This window comes from Chenopodium album, chromosome 7 (genome assembly GCF_948465745.1).
Source record: "Chenopodium album chromosome 7, dcCheAlbu1.1, whole genome shotgun sequence".
NCBI lineage: Eukaryota > Viridiplantae > Streptophyta > Magnoliopsida > Caryophyllales > Amaranthaceae > Chenopodium > Chenopodium album.
The window spans coordinates 12,777,663-12,799,265 of record NC_137840.1 but is presented as its reverse complement, the minus strand read 5'-3'; the positions used below and the strand labels follow the sequence as shown (position 1 = coordinate 12,799,265).

General features: G+C 38.2%; 1 protein-coding gene across 2 annotated transcripts; it reads left to right on the top strand.

Annotated features, from left to right (window-relative positions):
- The first annotated feature begins 17,392 nt into the window (after positions 1 to 17,392).
- LOC145640924 (putative beta-1,4-xylosyltransferase IRX9H) lies at positions 17,393 to 21,603 on the top strand. 2 transcript variants are annotated; one of them, XM_081692158.1, is made up of 4 exons: positions 17,393 to 18,450; positions 19,790 to 20,039; positions 20,193 to 20,399; positions 21,084 to 21,603. In XM_081692158.1, the coding sequence occupies exons 1-3, from the start codon at positions 17,657 to 17,659 to the stop codon at positions 20,361 to 20,363; spliced, it is 1,215 nt and encodes a 404-aa protein (XP_081548284.1). In that variant the 5' UTR covers positions 17,393 to 17,656; the 3' UTR covers positions 20,364 to 20,399; positions 21,084 to 21,603. The 2 variants fall into 2 exon arrangements, with proteins under 2 accessions (XP_081548284.1, XP_081548283.1); XM_081692157.1 differs by having other exon boundaries at positions 21,056 to 21,602.

Here is a 21,603-nt window from a genome sequence, read left to right as displayed (position 1 = left end):
TCGCGGGCTGCTACGCCGAGGCACCTCTTCTGTTGGCGTAAGAATTACATTTGTAGCCTGTTATTTTCTCTCTTGACGTTATTTCCGGTGCTTCATTGCAACTTTTTATGGTTTTCAGGTTGCTATTGATGTCCAGTATCATCCTTGGGCTGGGATGACTAATCTTCCCGAGGCCTTGTAGCTTTCAGCGTACCACACTATTTTTGTTGGTACCGGACGCTTTGTCTAGTATCTGGGGGAGCGTGTCGTTCATCAGCACAGTAGTGATCGCTTTGTGGTGCCCTTGTCTCCACCGGAGTCGATGTTGGACTCGCGCTTGCTTAGGGAGTTGATAAACAGGGGATAGCGCTACACTTTTCCTTGGCAGGAGCTTGTGCGCATGGAGGGTGATTATGCGCAGGACTTGCTTCCCTCTCTGGCTCTTCCACCGCGCCTTTTTGAGGTATGATTTCTTTTGAGGGGTTTTGTCGCTAGTCTCTGTTTAAATAGTCGAATAACTTGATTATTCGATCGTATTTTTAGACGACTATTCGCCGTGTGGGAAGGATTGAGATTCCGCCTCAATCTGTCCGCTACCCAGGGCCGATTGGTATTACCGAGGACCATATTGCTGACGCGCCAGAGGGCTTCAGACAGGCGCAGGAGTCTCTGCCTGAGGTTTTTTAGCCGGTAAGTTTTTGATGCATTATTCATCCCTTTTAACACCGCTTGTTACTGTTTTTTATCTGTTTTGTTCTCAGCCTACCCGCCCGGAGATGATGGGATTCATGAAGCTGGTTGACGCTCTGAAGTACTGCATCATCAAGCTTTGGCGTGGTGCGAGTTGACGGAGCAGTTCTGGCGATGTTTTTGAGGTATGTTCACTTTTCCCATTTATACCATTTGTTTTATTTTGCATTGTTGACGTCTTTTGATTTTGTATCCTTCAGGAGCAACGGAGGTCCCGCTCGCGCTCGAGGCATAGAGGCTCGGCCGAGGGGGAGCCTAGTCGTGGTTGACGATCTCCTAAGGTTCATCGACATTCTCAGTCTCAGCGGGATCCTCAAATTTCTCAGCCGTTTCAGGAGGCTCAGTGGCAGCAGCCTCAGTCTTCCCAGCGCTTTAAGGGTCAATGGCAGCGACTGTCGTTTTCACAGCCTTCACAGCCTGAGTTTAGGCCAGTTATGACTCCCGTGGATCCTGGCTTATTTTCAGCTCCATCGTCTGGGGTTCCTCCACCGGTGTCGGGCTTGTTTTCAGTTCCAGTATATGGGACGATGCCTCCACCGACGATTCCTGTTTCTTTGAGTCAGTCTACACCGTTTGCTAGTTGGACGGGTCCTGCTTTGAGTTTGACTGCTACTGGAGTTACAGGGACTAGTAGGGATACTACTCCTCGTACTCGGATGATGGAGGGACTCTTTGGCTCACCGTTCCCATATTCATAGGCTGGAGATGACACTGATCCTAACTCTTCTAGTCTGCAAATTTTTGACCGAGGGTCTTTATTTGTACATACTGTGATGACACTTGACGCTGTTTATTTATTATGACTCATTTTATACAATATTCACAGTTTATGTATTTATTGGTGTGTGTTAGTGTGTGCTTGAGACTCATTGTGTGTAGTTATTAATGACGCGACAAAAAGACGTAAGTGGAGTAAGTGGAGGGTACCGACCTTCCCCAAAAGAAAAAGAAATAAAAAGAAAAGAAAAATCTGAATAAGTTTTACAACTACTCCAAAATAAATATGTTTGGAAATGGGACGAGGTTTATAACTTCCCCAAAGAAAAATAAAATAATAATAGAAATAAAATAATAAATAATAACGATGAATAAAATAATAAAAAATAAAAAATAAATAAATAAATAAATAAAATTAAAATATTAATAAAATTAAAAAAAAAAGTTGAGAATTTTGTTAGGAATGAAACTCTCGAAAAACAGAAAAAAAAATAAACGGTGAAGATAAAACAATAAAAAAAATCCAGATAGATACAGGAAAAGGATAAAAAAAGAAAACGCGTGGGCGCCGCGACATGGCACTGTACACCGTGTCACGGAAAAATCTGCCGTGTCGCGGCAAAAATTCCTGTGACACGGTGGGATTTCCCGTGTCACGGTTCGCGTATTCTACAACTATGTGGTTTACGCGTATAGAAAGATAGATTCTGAGTAGTTCCGAGCGTTTTTTGCTATAAAATAGGACCAGTATATTCGTGATATGCATAATTTCGCGACTGGTTTTATTCTTTGACCAATGTTGACAAAAGAGAGTTGGAATGGTTTCATGTCAGGGGTTTACTAGCCCTGAGGCATGTAGCGATTGAACATGATTTTCTTAGGGCAGCATTAGACTATTGGAGTCCAGAAACTCATTGTTTTAAATTTGATTACGATGAAATTTGTCCCCTGCCGGAGGAATTCGGTGTCATCTTTGGATTTCCTGCTAGAAATCTTATTGCCATGCCTACCCTACGCGAGTATTATTACCAAGACTTTGAACGCCATCTGAATCTAATAGATCCAGATTTAAATAGAATTGTGTGTGGTAATGAGGTAGACTTAGAAAAACTTGAAAATTTATATTTCAATCGTCCCGACTCTGAGTCTTATCATGTATACCGTAGAAGGGCAAATATTTTTTGCATGTTTAGCAAGCTTTTATTTGCAAACGGTAGGGTAGGACATGCTTGCCTAGCATCTGTGCTTGAACATGTAGAATCTGGGAGGTCTCCTATGCCCACGTGCCTTGGAGAAACATTTCGTGGCCTTGACGAAGCAAAAGGTGACCGGAAATCCATCAGGAAGGGCTCCCTAGTACTGCTGCAGGTAAAAACACGCTCCGAGTAGCACCCGTGACACAAAACAGGCACCGTGTCATGGTGACCTTCTGCCGTGTCACGGTGGAATCTGCACTTTTTTTTTTTTTTGTAGATTTGGTTGATGGAGCATCTAGAACTTTTTGAAGCCCTCGACGATATTGAAAAATATGGCCCTAACGATCTAGTACGCAGGAAGAAGAATTACTCTGTGAACATGTCGTATGAAGATTGGAAGATTTTCTTTGCAAAGAGAGAATTTTCCATTCGTTGGGTGGTGCCTTGGTGGAGGCTTACTAGGATGGTTGGTATGAACGATACTCCGTATTGCCGTGTTCCTAGTATCTCAAGACTGACTTTTTATTGTCCCTCTCGACTGATGCGACGGTATGGACTTGAACAAGTAGTTCCACGCTATAACGATAGTCCTCGTGAAGTATCGTTGCATGAAAGTAACGTTCACAAATACGAGACTTATTGGATTGGAAGACCTTTGTGGACCATTTCTGCAAGTAACCAAGCTCCTCCTCCCTTATCTAGTGCATACAAGGCATAGTTGAATCCTAGAAGTAGAAGGGAACGAGTCGGATCACGCAAATCTGATGTGAAGAGCCGTCTTGGAAATAAGAAAGCGCCTCCTAAAGATCGTCTAGATTCAAGAAAACAAGGGATTGAGTTTAAGACTCCTATAATGCCGAAAAGGAAGAACTATGTGAAAGGGAAGGGTAAGGAGAAGATGGTTTATAGAGAGAAACAACCAAAGAATTTTAAGAAAGGTGAAAGGGGTGAAAGTTCGACTAGGGGTGTGACGGTTTGGGCTATAAAAGACACATTAATGGTGAAGGCCGACCTAGTTGAAAAAGAGAAGGAGGTTCCTAAAGTTAAGAAGGATTAGATCAGTATTGCTTTGCTTTTATGATTTATAATTTTTAAAATAAGGCGCATGATGCCAATAATTGTAGTCACATTTATTTCAATAATAATAGCATATTTATTTTCGCCGTAAATAAAAATTACAATGACTTTTTTTTTTTATTAAGTATCCGAGTCAAGAAGTCGGACGCAATGGAAGAATGAAAATAAAAAACATCGAACAAATAATTGTTGTGAAGACGGTGTCGCTAAAAAAATCGGAAAGTCTGAATTCCACCGTGTGCCGTGACACGGTGGAAATTCCCGTGGCGCGGCAAACCTTTTTTTTTTTTTTTTTTTTTTTGCAGGTCCACCGTGCCACGGTGGAAATTTGCCGTGACACGGTAGATTTTCCCGTGGCGCGGCAAACTCTCTCTTTTTTTTTGCTTCATTTTGTCGTGACGCAATGCTGAACTGGCGCGTATGCTTGATCGACGGAGGAAGGATTTTATTTTTTAAAGTGGTCGGGCCCCCTTGAGGGGTTGCCTACGTATCCTTAAAAAGGAATCGGGCCAAACGTAGCTCTATTGGGTCATGAACCCATGCAACTAGGCATAGAATTTCTTGAGTTGATCCAAGTTGGTTAAATTGTGGAAACCGTTACCGTCCATGTCTACCAATTGTGCCGCTCTGCCGAACAAGATGGCTTTAACAATGTACGGGCCTGACCAATTTGGTATGAATTTTCCTCTTGGATCCAACACATTTTTGCGAAGTGCCTTAAGCACCCGGTCGCCTTCTTTGATGTTCCTAGTCTTGAATTTTTTATTGAAATGTCGCGCCATACGCTGTTGGTAGGTTTGGACATGATGCAAAGCTGCCAAGCGCTTTTCATCAAGTAAGACTAGTTCATCATATCTTGCTTTAATCCAGTCGACTTCATCTAGTTGGCTTTCCAACGCGATTCGGAGAGAAGGGATTTCGAGCTCTATTGGTTGTACATCTTCAACTCCATAGACCAAAGAGAAAGGGGTAGCCCCCGTTGATGTACAAATAGAGGTTCGATAACCCCAAAGGGCGAAATGTAGCTTTTTTGGCCAATCCTTGTAGTTTTCTATCATCTTTTTTATGATAGTTTTCACATTTTTGTTGGCTGATTCGACCGCACCATTTGTTTGTGGTCTGTAAGGTGATGATTTGTGATGTTTGATATGATATTTCTGTAATAATTCCGCGCATTCGGCTTGGAAATGCGTTCCATTATCACTGATCATCTCATGAGGTACCCCATAGCGGCATATGATATTTTTCTCAATGAATTGAGCTACGTGTTTCGCCGTTAGCTTAGCATATGAGGCAGCTTCGACCCATTTGGTGAAATAGTCGATCGCTACGAGGATGAATTCATGCCCCCCTTGTCCTGGTGGCGTTATCTTTCCAATGATGTCGATGCCCGAAGTAGAGAAAGGCCATGGAGAAGTATATGTGTAGAGAAGCGAAGGTGGAACGTGCTGTAAATTTGCATAGACTTGACACTTCATACATTTCTTGATGTATTCGTGACAATCTCTCTCCATAGTAGTCCAATAATAACCTTGTCGTTGAATCTTTTAGACTAACATCTTCGCATTCATGTGCGTTCCACATTTACCGGCATGAAGGTTTTCCATGGTTCTGTGTGCTTCTTTCTTGGCTATGCATAAGAGATTTCTCCCCATTGCAGTCCTCTTGTGGAGTTCTCCCCTGATGAGCACATACTGTGAGGCCAGGAGCCTCAAAGCACGGCGTGCCCTTTTATCAGTATTAGGAGGGTATTCTCCTCTTGTCATATAATTAAGGATATCTGTATACCATGGCTCTTCATCTTCTTCTTGTGGTTCCTGTTCATCGTCAAGTGCGTGAACATAAGCCGGTTCATATCTTCTTTCTATGGTCAACGGCATTCTGATTGTGTTCGTTGGAATTTGCACCATTGATGCTAATTAAGCTAGTGCGTCGGCGAACTGGTTTTCTTCTCTAGGCAAGTACGTATATTCCACTTCATCTAGTTGCTCCGTGAGAGTTTCTAGATGAGCTTGATATGTAGCGAGACTTTCACTCCTCACCTTCCATCTCTTGGAGATTTGGTTAATGATTAGTGAAGAATCACCGTAGATTCTGAGCTTCTTAATTCCCAAGGCGACAACTGTTTCTAATCCCAATATACATGCTTCATATTCTGCGGCATTGTTGGTGACATCAAAGTCGAGTTTCATGGAAATTGGGATATGCTCTTTATTGGGTGATACAAGCAAGACTCCTACACCACAACCTTTTTGGTTTGAAGCTCCATCGAAATAGAGCGTCCAGCTATCATCTTCTGTCATGAGTAAATCTTCGTTAGGGAAATCATACTTATCTTCTTCTTTCTCAACTTCTTCTAGCGGAAAGTCTGCTAAGAAGTCAGAAACCGCAGAACCTTTGATGGCTTTTTGTGGTACAAATTTCAAGTCAAACTGAGCAAGATTGTCTATCCACCTTGATAATCTGCCATTGAGTGTTGCTTTTTCGAACAGGTATTTGAGAGGATCCATCTTGGACACAACATGCACTGTATGAGTGAGCATGTAATGTCTTAGTTTCTGTGCAGCCCACACAAGTGCGAGACACAACTTTTCAAGTGGTGTGTATCGTGTCTCGTTTCCTTGAAGCTTCTTACTCAAGTAGTAAATTGCATTCTCCTTGCTTTCAATTTCTTGTGCTAGCATTGCCCCCATCGTTTCTCTTGTGACCGTAAGGTAGAGTCGAAGAGGGAAGTCAAGTATTGCTGGCGCTAGCACTGGTGGGTTTGCCAGGTATTCTTTGATTTTGTCGAAAGCTTTTTGGCAATCATCATCCCATGTGGTTGGGACATTTTTCTTAAGCTTCTTAAATATAGGTTCACATATTGCTGTGAGTTTTGATATGAACCTACTTATATATTGCAACCTTCCAATGAAACCTCGAATTTCCTTCTCATTCTTGGGCGGTGGCATGGCCATGGTCGCTTTGACTTTTGTGGGATCTATTTCAATCCCTCGAGAACTGATCACATATCCTAGTAATTTGCCTGACGTGACTCTGAATTCACACTTTGCTGGATTTAATCTCATGTTGTACTTGCGGAGTCTTTCAAAGAACTTGCGAAGTGCAATGATGTGGCCTGGGCGATCTTTAGACTTAACGATCATATCATCGACATAGACCTCCACCTCTTTGAGCATCATATCATGTAACAATGTTGTGGCTGCTCTTTAGTAGGTGGCACCCGTGTTTTTCAACCCGAATGGCATTACTGTATAGCAATATGTACCCCATTGTGTGATGAATGTGGTTTTCTCCATATCTTCTTCGGCCATTAATACTTGATTATATCCGGCGTAGCCGTCCATGAACGATAGGATTGCATGGTTTTCTGTGTTATCGACCAGAATGTCAATGTGAGGTAGAGGGAACCCATCTTTCGGGCTTGCCTTATTGAGGTCCCTGTAATCAACACACATTCTGACCCTTCCATCCTTCTTTGGAACTAGAACCACATTTGCTATCCACTCTGGATACTTGGATACTTTAATGAAACCTGCGGCTAATTGCTTTCTGATTTCTTCTTTGATTTTGAGAGCCACGTCTAGTTTCATACGGCGCAGCTTTTGTTTCACGGGCTTCATACCTGGAATGAGTGGTATTGTATGCTGAGCTATATCCCTGTCGATTCCTGACATATCTTGGTATGACCAAGCAAATACATCAACAAATTCACTAAGCAAGTTAATTAGCTCTTTGCGTTCATCTTGACTTAGTGTTAATCCAATTTTTACTTCTTTAATAGTCGTATCATTGGAAATATTAATTGTTTCTGTATCTTCGATAACTGCCGTTTTATTTTCATGTTCTTCCATTGCTTTTATTATTTCTTTGTCATTTTTATCATTAGCAAAGAAATATTGATCAGAGTTAGGGGAATGACACGCATCGTAAGCAAAGGTACTCATTTTATTGAATTCATCGGTGAATACATCAAGAGGGGCAAGGTCAGCTGCGACCTCACCGGAATTATTTGGGCTAGAAAGAGAAGACTCAACAAGAGACTCGGGATTGGACTCTATAGAAGAAAGAGGGTCGGCCTCAGACTCTAAGGACTCGTCTACAGACTTAGACTCAGACTCGGACTCGGACCCACACGACTCAGACTCATCAAACATAGGACCTTCGCCAGCGGTTATTTCCAACTTCTCTCCGCTTGGTGTAGTGATCCTCAATGTCTTGCGCCATCCCTTTGAAATATCATCAGCCTGGACGATTAACTCGGAGGGGTCAAAATCCTTGTTTGATATGACAGCTTGAATGAGCTCGGAATCATCATTGCAGGTAGACTTGGATTCATTCTTTTCTAGTCCGAAAAGAAGGTTAATGTTTAGATCATCAGAGTTTGGACTAGTTGGTTTCTCAGTTGTGAAGAGTTCTTCACCTTCATCGACAAAGTCACAATCGAGGAACATCTCGAATCCTGGTTCACGTTTCCCATTGTGGACGAAAGGCTCAGGGAATTCATAGCATTAGAAGTCTTCCCCTTCTTTGATGTACTGGCCATTGAGAGTGAATGGATATGGATACATGGCCATTTCCGTCTTCATGATTCGAGCGTTATTGCGAGCCTTCATTTTCAAGAGGGCTTGTCTCACATCTTCTTTTGTTGGCTTGAATCCCAAGCTAAAAGTATCCTTCTTCGATCATGAGAACATCATCGAGTGAAAACCCCCAAAGATCTTCGTCTTCTTCGTCATGTTCGACATGGGCGATAGGAGTGTCAATAACTTGAATGCGCATGGGAGAGGCATCAATGGTAATTGGAACCCCTTCAACTATGGCTTTCACTTTCTGGTGCAACGGTGATGGAATCGCCTTAAGCTCATGAAGCCAAGGGCGTCCTAACAACAGATTGAAAGAGGCCTTAATGCCTACCACCTGAAACTTGGTGCGACGTTTAATGGCCCCAGTAGTTATGTTTAGTGTGATAGTACACACGGCTTGATGGCGAGTATTGTCATAAGCGTGAATCCCTTGAGTAGAGGGAGTCAGTTCTTCCTTCTTTATGCCCAACTTCTTTGCAGTGCGGAGTGGGCATACATTGATTGTAGAGCCATTATCAACCAGGCTCATAGGAACATTCATCTGCCTACACAACACAGTGAGGTGTAAGGCCTTATTATGTTGGTCCCCTTCCGGGGGCAGATCCTTGTCAGAAAACGAAATTAGATTGTTGTACTTGGAAATTTAGTAGTGAGAAAGTTGACCAGTCCTTGAGGAGTCATATCATCATCAACTCCTATTTTCACCAGAGCATTCATCACAGCCTTTCGATGCTCGTGAGAGGTGGCTAAAAGCTTCCATACATTCATCTCCACCTTGGTCTTTTGTAATTGTTTGACCACATCGTTGTTCACAGGGTCGATGGGATCAACTATTGGATGCGATTGCGGTGGAGGTGGAATAGGTTGTTGCAACCGTCCACTTCTGGTGAGAACCTTGACCTCAAGGTCTCCCTAAACATCTTCACTTGTGCCAAGAGATGAACAGGCTATATCCTTGAGATAGACGTCTTCATCATCACTATCCCAAATTCCATTCACTTCTTCATAACTCGAGACAAATACAACTTCCGGCAGAGGTTCATTCACAGGTTGAATGAGTATTGACGGATCAAAGGAGACTTCATCTCCCATGATAGCCAAAGCATCAGAAAGAGGACCTGTTTGAATGTTTAGCTTCTTGCCCCCTGGAGGGACAGGAAGTTGATTAGCATCAATTAGGTCTTGGATCGCATCCTTCAACCTCCAACACTTCTTAGTATTATGACCCTTGCCTTGATGAAACTTGCAACAAGCATTAGGGTCATATCTAGCGGTTCTATTCTCTGGTTGAGGTTCTGGAAATGGTCCAATTGGCATAATCAGTCCTTGACCATGCAAACGGTCAAAAGCAGCATCATAAGTCATTCCCAAAGGCGGGTAAACCCTCCTTTGCCTTTGGAATCTTTGAGGAGGAGCATTAAGGGCCAGCACATCATTGATATTGATATTGTTGGTAGCATTATTGGGCTTGGAAGACGAAGAAGAAGGAGTGTCGTTCTTCTTGTTTTTTCGAGTGCTGTTATTATTGTTGCTACCAGCAGTCTTCATCAGTTCGTCCTCGATATTGATTCCAATATCGTCTACAGCTTCGAAGGTACTCAGAGGCAGAAACTTCAAGTGTTGCTTGTACTTATGAGTCAAATTGGCAATGAACAAGCGAACCATCTCTTTTTCCTTAGGGGGATCCACCAAGAGTGCCGTTATTTCCCTCCATCTGCTTAAGTAAGTGGTGAAGCCTTCATTCTCTTTCTGTTTGAGATTGGAGAGTTCACGTTCAGAAGTCTTGGCCTGAATGTTACACTTGTAACGATTCATGAAGCTTTCAGCAACATCTTCCCAGGTCGCAACATGCTTGGATTCTAAAGAGTAGAACCATTGTTGACAGACGTGCTCTAAGAAAAGAGGGAACATTGTAGGGAAGAGTGTCACATCTACTCCCTTAAGAGCCATGGTTGCAGAAAAAGCCTTCAAATGGAAAAGCGGATTATCAATAGGCTTAAACTTGGGAATGTCAGTAGTGGAAAACTTCTCAGGAAGCTTGTCCCTTATGGACGAAGAGGCGACAGGTTGCTCCACATAAGTGAATTCTTCAGAAATCTTACTCATCTGTTCCTTGATCTTGTCCATTGCAGCGGCAGTGACACTGTTCTGATTGTCTTGCTCTACCGTGTTGACTCTAGTAGTGAGTGTTTGCATCATGCTAGACAACATTTCAATTATCCTGTTGATGTTTTCGATATCTTCCTTAGTAGCCATTGGTTGAAATTAGACTAGAGATGGATCTTGTGGAGATGATTGTGGTGGTTTCCTTGTACGCCTCTTTGGTATAAGAGGTTGTTGAGGTATTGACTCGAACCGTAACAATCTACCCCTGCTTCTTGACTAAGTGTTGTGACACCGAAACAAACACACCTTTAATGACCAAAATTAACCTTAACCCATCCGGAAAAAAAAAATTTGAATTTTAAAAATCCATAACTTTGAAATTCTATTTATATATATATTTTTTTTAAATATGGGAGGATACTATCCGACTTACTCCGAAAAAAAACGACACACAAAAAAAAGACTACCCTAAAAACCGGTCAAAAAGTGGTGCACGACTAACGAAAAAAGTGTGTGAACACGACGTGTGAATGATTAAGTGAGGTTATGGACGCGTGTTATGACCGTACAGCTAGAAATGACACCAAACTGGACACATACGTCCACACAAAAACCAAAAAAAGACTGACAGGACACTTTTCCTGGGCACCGTGTCACGGTGCTGAATGTCGTGACACGGTGCAGTTCAAACGGTAGAAAGCGCCGTGTCACGGCACTTTTCACCGTGGCGCAGCAGGACTTGCCGTGACACGGTGCGCAGTTCCAGGTCTTTTTCGTGATTTTTGTAGATGTTAGTCGATTTTAGGTTCGCACTAATTACTATGTGGAAATAAAAACCCTCGGTCATAGGGTTAAACAAAAAGAGTAAACACATGAAGGTTAGCACCAAACACCTTGCTCCTTTGGGGCCTTCACTTCACTGGCTTCTATGGACTAGCACTATTTAAATAACTATTCTATTTATTACTTTAGATAAAATTTACAAAAATACTTAACAGTTCTCATACCGTATTTAGATTACAAAAATACATCACGATGCGCAGATTGTATTTTAGAATCTATGGGCCACACTACTCTATATATAGCAACATAATATCATATATTATAAAATGCCATATGTAGACACCCATTTGTGTCTCCCCAAAACCAAACCCAGTGATGAATACCTTTCACGTCATTTGAATATCGAATAAAGTGAAAGTGTGAAAAGTCTAGTGATGAGGATGTTTTTATTAAAATATCTCTTCTTTTTGTTTTTGAAAACATTTCATTTCTTACCCTATTTTTTTAAAACATGCATTCCATTTTTTTTGGTCCATGATATGGGTCCAATAATGGTGTATTTGTATGGGGCTTGAAAAGACCTTTCCAACGATATATTATAAGCCCAATTCCGATGAATAATGAGGAAGTTATGGCCAAAATATTAAACTGGGCTCGAACCGGATTTTACCTACGACCCAATGATCATGTGGAGGGTCCAAAGGTTTAATCCTATTCCTAAAATAATTAGGATTAATTAGAAGCTTCTATAAGTTTCTAAAAGATCTTAATTATCCTTTTTGAAAAGATAAGATTAAAGAATTTGAGTTAAATAAAAACTTTCCTTTTTTTAAAACTTTCCTTTTTTTTAATCCTAATTCTATTCGAATTTAAAGATGTTCAAAGACAGTCAGATTTTATTTTCGTGCCTCATAATCTTTATCAAAATTTTATATGGTTGGATAGATATTGAAATTATCTTTCCAATGATATATTATAATATTAAATCCGAGTTATAACGAAAATATATGAATGAGATACAAAACTCTATCCAAAACTGACACCGTCCTACTATTTCGGCCATATCTTTTTATCTACAAAATATTTTAATCTTACTCTAATTGTCTTGGAAATTATACTTCAAGAGCTTTCCAACGACATATTATATGCCTTATTTGGACTTCTAGATCAAAAGATATGATAAAAACAAAATCCGCAAAAACTGTTGTCCATCGAGTTCTATTTCGATTCGAATTCGGATTCTCTTCTTATTCTTTGACCCTCTTTTTTCTCTATAAATAGAGGTCATATCTCCCCTTTTTCAATCATCAACTCTCATCAAGAATTTCTTGATTCTCTCTCCCTTTTTCTAGCCTAGCCTTTTATAAACAAAATTCATCATACATTAGCACTAGACACACCTAGCCAAGTTCGAAGTTGCCTTCGCCCTAGACGTGAAAGGTTTGATATTTCTGAGAGTTTGGTCCCAAATCTCTCTTTCAATTATATAATTTAATTATTGTTTGATTATTATTTTCCTTGAAGTTACTAACGCGTGTATTTTGTTATTAGAAAGAGGTACGAGGCATCCAAGTAAGTGCTTTAATTGTTTACATTGTTATTATGATATAGAAATCATGTCTAGGTTGTTATTATGGTTCCTAGTATCATGTTAGGATGCTTGATGTTTTGAATGACAACAATGATTCCTAGTATCATGTTTAGGGTAACAACTATAATTTCTATTATCAAATATGACAATTGTGTTTCCTGCGATGTTTCCTATTCTCTTCCTAATATTCTTGTTAGTATCATGTTAGGGTTAAATATTTGATCTTTGATGATTAGTGACATGCTAGGGTTTGTTATTAATCTTGTTAGTATCATGCTTAGGATCTTGCTAAAATTATGCTTTAACATGATTATTTTAATTATGATTATCATGATTGTTATTATAATTATGATTATTGTTTTGATTATTATTATGTTGCTTGATATTTATTGTTATTGCTTGATCACACTTTTTATGCATGTTTAAAGAGAATTTGTACTTGTAATCATGCTTAATAAGATACTCCCTCCGTCCCAAAAAGAACGGCCCATTTGGGAGGTTTACGCGGGTATTAAGAAACTTATTTGGAAGTACAAATGCATTGGAAAACATAAGTAGGCAATAATTTGCAATAAATACATAAGAGGGAGAAAAAATGAAGAGAGAGAAAGAGGGTAAAAAATATTAATTGTGGGAGGAGAGAGGAAAAAAGTGAAGAAATTTAGAAATGAGATGGCACAAATATCTCAAAAAATAGAAGGGTAGAATTGGAAGAAGGAGCTAGATGACAAAAATATTTGAGGCTATATTGGTAATTTTGTGAATTTAATAGATGTTGGAAAAAACAAATAGGTCATTCTTTTTGGGACAAAGATTTGGCCAAATGGGTCGTTCTTTTTTGGACGGATGGAGTAATTAGTAATCTTGTTTAGTGTTAATTTGATTATAATTCAAGTGATCGCCAATAATAGATTTGTTTGTGCATTAATATTCAACCAACATAGATAATATGGTTAAACCTATTGATTGCATGTTAGTCAGAAAGCGCACATGAATACGATCAGAATAAAGTAGAGGCCTATTATTAGGGCAGGTTCAATCTCTTTTAGGTTGGATTTGTACCTTCATCCCCGAACTACCAGTCATGGTTCCAGACCTATTGGAGTTGACGATCTCCTGGATCGTTAAGGGGTGTAACCTTCACCTTGTGAACGGTTTACAAGTTCCTAAAACTTGTTGGCGACTCTTTTGCTCTATCTTCTTTCCCTTTGGACGCCACCGTACTTTAGTGTATGATCACAGTGGGGTTCAAGTTTGGGGTAATGCTTGAAATATTCCCTACACCATATAATAAATCAACATACTTGTCTAAACTACTACATCGAATGTGCATAATAAAGTCAACGCATTTCCTAAAATATCTTATATATTTAATCATAATTAGTTATATCACATATCATTCATGACGATTTATAAAATATCATATATTTAATTTAGTCATGAGATAGAATCAAATCATATTTTATTCTACAAAGATAAATCAAATTTAATATTCTATGATTATCCTAATAACTTTAGGAGATTCCATCCTAATTATTAGCCAATCAAATAATTTTAAAATCAATTATATCCTAATCTAATTATAGGATAATCACATTATTTAAATCAATTATTATCCTTTTGGAATATGCTCAGAATATCCTAATCAATCTTATCCAAAATTAACCACTTTAATTATGGATAATTATCAATTTAGCAACTTTAAATATGGATAATATCAAATATAACAACTTTTGAATATTTGATTTTATCCTAAAATAAAAGATTTTATCCAAATAAAACCGATTTTATCTTTCAACATAATAGATCATATTTTCAAAATATTTTGTTTTATCCAAAATAAATAATATTTATCTTGAAATATTTTTAAAATAAAATAATAATAAATTTTTTTTTTGAAATTCGTGCACCACCACACCGGCCACCGTGGTTGGCTAGCCGAAGCTAGCCACGGTGGCTGGCTGCCAATAGCAGCCACTGCCGCAAGGGCAGCAGCACTGGCAGTCGTGGCAGCAGACGTGCAACGCTTGCGCGTTGCTGCCCACAGCCAACTTGGACCGCCGCCCTTCCCTCCTCTCCCTCTTGGACTGCCAACATGTCGGCAGTGCCATGGCTGCGCCAGCAGCCGCGGCTGCCAGCCTCAAAACTTTTTTTTTAATTTAATTAAAATAACATTTATTAAAATTAAATCAAATCAGTGCAAAAAGTAAAATTAAATCAACATTCAATCTTAAAATTAGGGTTCATCATAAAATTAATCCCAATTTAATTTTAACTCTTAACATTTAATCGATTCCAAGAGTTTAATAACATTTAATATAATAATTGAATCATAATTAAATTAATTTATCCCTCTTAATTGATTATAAAATTAACGTGGACATCAAATAATCGTATTATTATGATCAAGCACGTTCATGCAAGAGGCTAACTGATACCACTGTAGGAGTTTATAGGTACTACGCAGCGGAAATAATATGAATCATATTCAATTAAGCACTTAATCCCAAGAATCACATGCATAACACACAAGACACATAATCATACCTTTGAAGCGTGAATTCCACGTAGCTATTCGACAGGCAAATCAAGGAGAGAATAGAGCCTTAAATGTTGCTCCTCTACTTAGTCCGCGAGATTCGAACGAGCCGTCCACCAATACTAGATTGGTCGAGTGATTGAGGAAAACCGCGATCACCGCCTTTATGGACAACCGACCACCGCACGAACCACCACCATCACGAGACACCACCGGCGCCAAGGAGGAGGAGAGAGTCGTGAGAGAGAGAGGAATATGAGAGGGTTAGGTTTCGTGTTTGCTAATTAGGGTTTGATCAAATGATCAGTCAATTTGCCTATATCAAACCCTAGGCACCTAGTCTATTTATAATCCCATTATAATTAGACTAGGGCACGAGGCCCAAAACCCTCTTAATTCCCCACATAGCCGGCCACCTAGAGAGATGAGGCCCATGACGGGCCTCGTCCTCTAATGCTCGATCTAGCCCCTTTGTGTGACCTTATAAGATCCGTCCAATTGGGCTTTGGGCTATTTTACTAGCCCAAAGATCGTTAGTTCCTCTAGCTATGATAAAACGACGGCTCAAATGTACGAACTTAATTATCTCCATAATTTGATCCAATTATATATTTAGTAATTGCACACGACGAAGACATAAATCCTTTAGATATTTCACTAAATACAATAAAGACAAGCCATTATTAGCGAATAACTTCTTTCAGACATCACAATCATATAGAACTTTCTATATAAAAAAAATAAAAAATAAAATAACTCTGTATCTAGTGAGGAAGTAGTAATGGAGGAATGTTATGCATATAAAAATGCATAACAAAAAGCATTCATGTAATTACATATATGTACGAGAGTTGTATCATTGGATGATCAAATAATATCACTGAACATGCGATGATATTATACATACATATAGTGGTATTATGTATGCACTCTATTGTACCAAATTTATGCATAAATAGTATCACTGAAAATTCAATGGTACTATATAAGCTTAATGTGAAACACTTAGCATGTAATCCCTCATCACGTGAGACAATCTAACCAAAAGATAGATGGGGTCCACCTACAAAACTCCCTTTTCCTATCTCTCTCTTATTTTCTCTCTCTACCATGTGTTTTTAGAATATTTTATTATGTATTTATAAATACCCCCTCCGTCCCTAAATTACATTCCTCCTTTCTATTTTAGGTACTCCAAAATTACATTCCACCTTTTTATTTTTAGTAATTTTTTTTTTTTTCTAAATATCCCAAATATACTCTCTTTTTCAGTTTTTCAGTTGTACTTTTAATGTATAATTAATGTATTTACATTCCACTTTTAATGTTTGGTTGGCTAATGTACTTTTTCAACTTCTAATTTTTAAGAATCCTTGTGCCAAATTACAATGAATATGATCGGTTAAAGATTTTCAATTAGGATCATATGATTGGTCCTTTTTTTTTGCAAAGGTTTGATGACATGCATGAATAATCACTAATCTATCTTTGTTTTACTCAAAAGCATTATTTAATATTTTGTACTTCCCATTACATTATCTAATTATTGTTATTTATCTTATTTTTTTCTCCTTAATTCCCGTGAAAATTTTCAAACAAGAATGTAATTTAGGGACGAAGGGACAACATAACATTCCTCCCTTTAAAAATGCCTCATAATCTTACCTTGTTTATTCTTGCATTTACAAGAAGAGTTAGAAAGTGACATATTCCAAATGATTAGTTAATGTAAAAAATCACCAACCTCGTTAACCTTTTTTTTCTTTTTCTTTTTCTGTTTTTTTTTTTTTTTTTTTGAGGGAACATTAACCTTACATTTGTTTTCTTATAAAACACATTTTTAAGACAACCACCCGACAAAAAAAATAAAATAAAATAAAATAAAATAAAATAAATAATAATTAAAATTATAAAAAGGAAAAAAAAAAAAAAAAAAAAAAAAAGTTTAACTCTTATGACAATACTACGTGTCATTCTGCCATTGGTCCACCACTGCGTGTATCTCTCTTTTTTCTTTTCCTACCTGGCATAGTAAATGACTAAATGCACTCTTCCCCGCTCCAACAAAAAAAAAAAAAAAGACAGTAAAAAAAATAAAAACACAAATTTGTTTTTGGTTTCTCTAATCTCTCTCATTCTCTCTTCATCAGTCTCTAATTTTGTTGATTTCAATCCAAAATTCTTGAATTAGGTTTGAATTTCTATATTTGTTGGCTGAATTGCTGTCGAATTTTGCATTGAGTTGTAACTGATGATTTGAAAACTAGGGCAAAATTGGATACCAATTATGTGATCGGAGGTGTAAATTTCAAGCTTTTTTGCATTGATTTTAATGGCGTCGATTCGACGAACACTTTCACCGGCGAATCAAGATCGGAGTTATCAGAACGGATCAACTTCAACTCCATTTTCGTCGAATTCGTCATCTCACAAAGTGTCGAATTCGAGCATTTTCGTTAAACTTCGGCGAATTTTCGCCGGAATATTCCTGCTTCGGAGTTCCCGGCGAAATCAACAGCATTCATGGAGGAGACAATTTTATCGTTGTTTGCTTTGCTTCTTAATCGGAATTTTGTTAGGTATTTTTCCATTTGGTCACATTGAAGTAGAAGATGATGTTAGAATTCACGATTTCTCATTTGAGATCAAATCTCAAAGTGAAAATAATGTTCAGGAAAAGGAGATGTTGAGAAATGAAGATTCCGAAATTACGGCGAAAGTGAGTGAGATTGATGTTAAGCTTGATGTGGTGTTAGCAGAGAAATTTGATTATCAACCTAGGAAATTATTGATTGTTGTTACACCAACTTATAATAGGGCACTTCAAGCTTACTATATGAATAGAATGAGTCAAGTTTTGAAGCTTGTTAATCCTCCTGTGTTGTGGATTGTGGTGGAAATGAGTGCTCAGTCCCCGGAAACCGCCTCGATTTTAAGGAATACCGGAGTGATGTACCGCCATTTAGTGTGCCATAAGAATTTGACTGATATAAAAGATAGAGGTGTTGAACAAAGGAATGCTGCACTTGAGCATATTGAGAAACATAAACTTGATGGCATTGTTTACTTTGCTGATGATGATAATATCTATTCTTTGGAGCTTTTTGAAAGTATTAGAAAAGTCAGGTAGATTGTTCATTCTTCTAACCACTCATTTGAATTTAATTTATGTTGTTTTTTTTGCTTGTTTCGCGCTCTTATACACTGTTTCTGTTAGTGACTCTGAATGTGTTTGATACAGTCTGAGTTTTGACAACTTATTGTTGCATTTGCTTTGTTAGTTTGCTTGTTATGGACCATTTGGTTTAATGCTGTTTGAAATATGATGGATGTGGTTGTTTGTGCTCATTATTACATATTAGTTGATGCTAGTTAAAGAGATCAGGGTTGAGGAATTGGCTGTTTTATCATAAATGTTTTATCTGTTAAATTTGGCCAAGCTCTAAGGAGTTGGGTGTTGTATCATAAGAATTGTCCAGTTTCGAGGATTTGGGTATTTTGAAAATTGGGCGTTCTATATTGAGTACTTTGAATTAATTAGAGAAAATCCCAACTCTAAGGAATGTTATCATCTTAATGGTTGATTACTGCATAGTAATTACATAAATGGTTACCTTTTCAGAATGTTGTTCTCAGTAGTCATTGTTATTATTTACTGAAATTGAGACTGTGTCATGGATTCCTTGTCTTTTGATTGTTTCTTATCATTGGAGGCTTAGTTTTTGTCACAACATTATTGTGATTGGAATTATCTGCATGTTTATCTGTTCTTGTGACAATGAAATTCGTTATCAGGATAGCTTCATTCTTACCAGCTTAACTACTACACGTGTTTTTTCTCGGAATTCCAGGGTTGACTAGGAGAAAAAAGATGCTGGCCGGTTTTTGTCGCTAGCCTCATAATGTGCATCCCTTGGAAAATTTCCGTTAGTGTCCATAATTGGTGGCACTTTTGAGTGTATGTTTTCTTTGAGGATAAAGAGCCTTTTTTTACACCTTTGTCAGCATTCTGCTTCTATGTTAAGAATTGTGAAATTCTTTATTTCAAGTGTAGATTCTTCTGATGGAGTTTCTCCATTTAAAAAAATGTTTCCTAATGTATTTGAAGCTGTCGTGTTTTATACACTTATAATTGAGATGGGCTTGGCAGCGTGGATTATTTTTTTTCAGTCAGGTGCTGTAGTCTCCAATTCACCTGGGGCGTTGGAAGATATAAGTTCATTACATGTTCTTACATCAATCTACTTATTTTCTAAATAAAAACTAATAAGTAGTCAGCAGAGAGGGAAGAGACTGACTTCTTTTGTGAAATAAAGCTAGAGTATCAGTATGTAAATTTTGCCATCCCGATGTTGTGGTTCTTTCTATATTACTATCTTGCTTTATACTGATCAGTGATAACGATCATTTTTCCCCCAAAAAAAGGAAAAAAAAATTTGATGGTTAACCTTTTGCACTCTTACAGCCGTTTTGGCACGTGGCCTGTTGCAATGCTGGCACAAAGCAAAAATAAGGCTATACTTGAAGGTCCAGTATGCAGTGGAAGTAAAGTGATTGGGTGGCACACAAATGAGAAAAGCAAGGCACTCCGTAGATTTCATGTTGATATGTCTGGTTTTGCATTTAATAGTACTATCTTGTGGGATCCAAAGAGGTGGAGACGTCCCTTTTTGAATCCAGTACGGCAGCTGGATACCGTGAAGGAGGGTTTCCAGGTATTTACCTCACGAATATGACAGTCACAACTCTACATTCTTTCACCTTTATCATGTTGCAATATCTCGTTGTTGCTATGAGGGTATAAAAAGGAAAATTGAAATCAAATGCAGTTGCTATGTATATATTATTTTTCTCTTTGTTTATTATAGGAGACAACATTTATCGAGCAAGTGGTCGCAGATGAAAGTCAAATGGAAGGTATGCCTAATGACTGTGGAAAGATTCTGAACTGGCATCTTCACTTGGATGCTCGTGGGGTTGCATATCCAAGAGGCTGGCTTCTTCAGAATAACTTGGATGCTGTTCTGTCCATCGATTAAATTGACAGCTCTCTTATTGATCTCAAGCTAATTAAGGTCTGACATCAGATTTCTGTTCTTCAAGCATTTGAAATTCTATCCTATGTTTAGATATATTGTGTACTCCCTTATAGTGAAAAATGTGGGTGGTTTGGAAAAGAATATACTGTCTAAATGGTGGTTTAGAAAAAGAATGTAGTCATAAATTTTATCTATGATGGAAATAGAAATTTAATACTACGTATTATGAGCATGTGAGGATTCTATTTTGTGTTGACTCAAACTTGGAGATGAAAGACACACTGCAAGTTTCTTAAGATTCATTAGATCTCTCTGATTGAGTAACATCTGAAAATATAGCCCCTTCCTATTCGCTTTTCTCAAACTCTTTTTTTTTTTTTTTTTTTTTTTTTTATTTATAATTATTGTTTCTGTCACGAATTTGCAAACAATATTGACATAAATAATAGAAATGCTTTATTTTGCTTATTTGGTTCGATACCATTTTCCTTGCCACGGGATTGCTACATGCGGTCAAGAGTGCAAGAAACAAACTTCCTCCTTATTTCTCCCCTCTTATGTATGCTTGGTGGTACTGTGGATCTGGATGATTATTTAAGTTGGTGCATATTTGCTAATTCCACTGCAGTTTAATTTGCATCATTTACTGTGTTGATATTTGTTTGACGGCTGACATGTTCTAAATTTAACAGTCTTATGGTATGGACTTTGGAGTTGCAGCTTGCAGTGGTTGCTTCATCCTGCATGCTAATCATCAATTCCGTTTGTCTCCAGAAGCGCATGCAGCAGCATACAAATTAAAGTTGGGGCTGAGTGAGGATTGATGTTCATTGACTATGCTATTCAGCTTTCTCAAAGGGGAAAATTGGATGTCATTTGGAAAAAGAAGGGAGAATATAGTTTAGCCATAGAAATTCAATTAAATTCTTGGGCACTGGTAGCCCTCCATTTTTTCTTTAAACTTGGTGGTTTTGTTATGCCTTGCGAATCAGGTTTTGAAGTGTATACAGTGTGACTTGTGTACAAAAAGTTGTGCCTCAATATTTTCATTGTGAGTAAAAATTACAGAATATATTGTCGAATTAAAAGACAGTGAAGTATTATGACAAAAGATAGCAATGTTATTAGCCTTCTGAACTTGACAATAGTCTTGCCATTATGATACACCACTCAAAGTTGCTTAGTTATGAACTTGACAACGGTCCCCCTTTGGTATGTAAATATCACCACTCGATGTTAC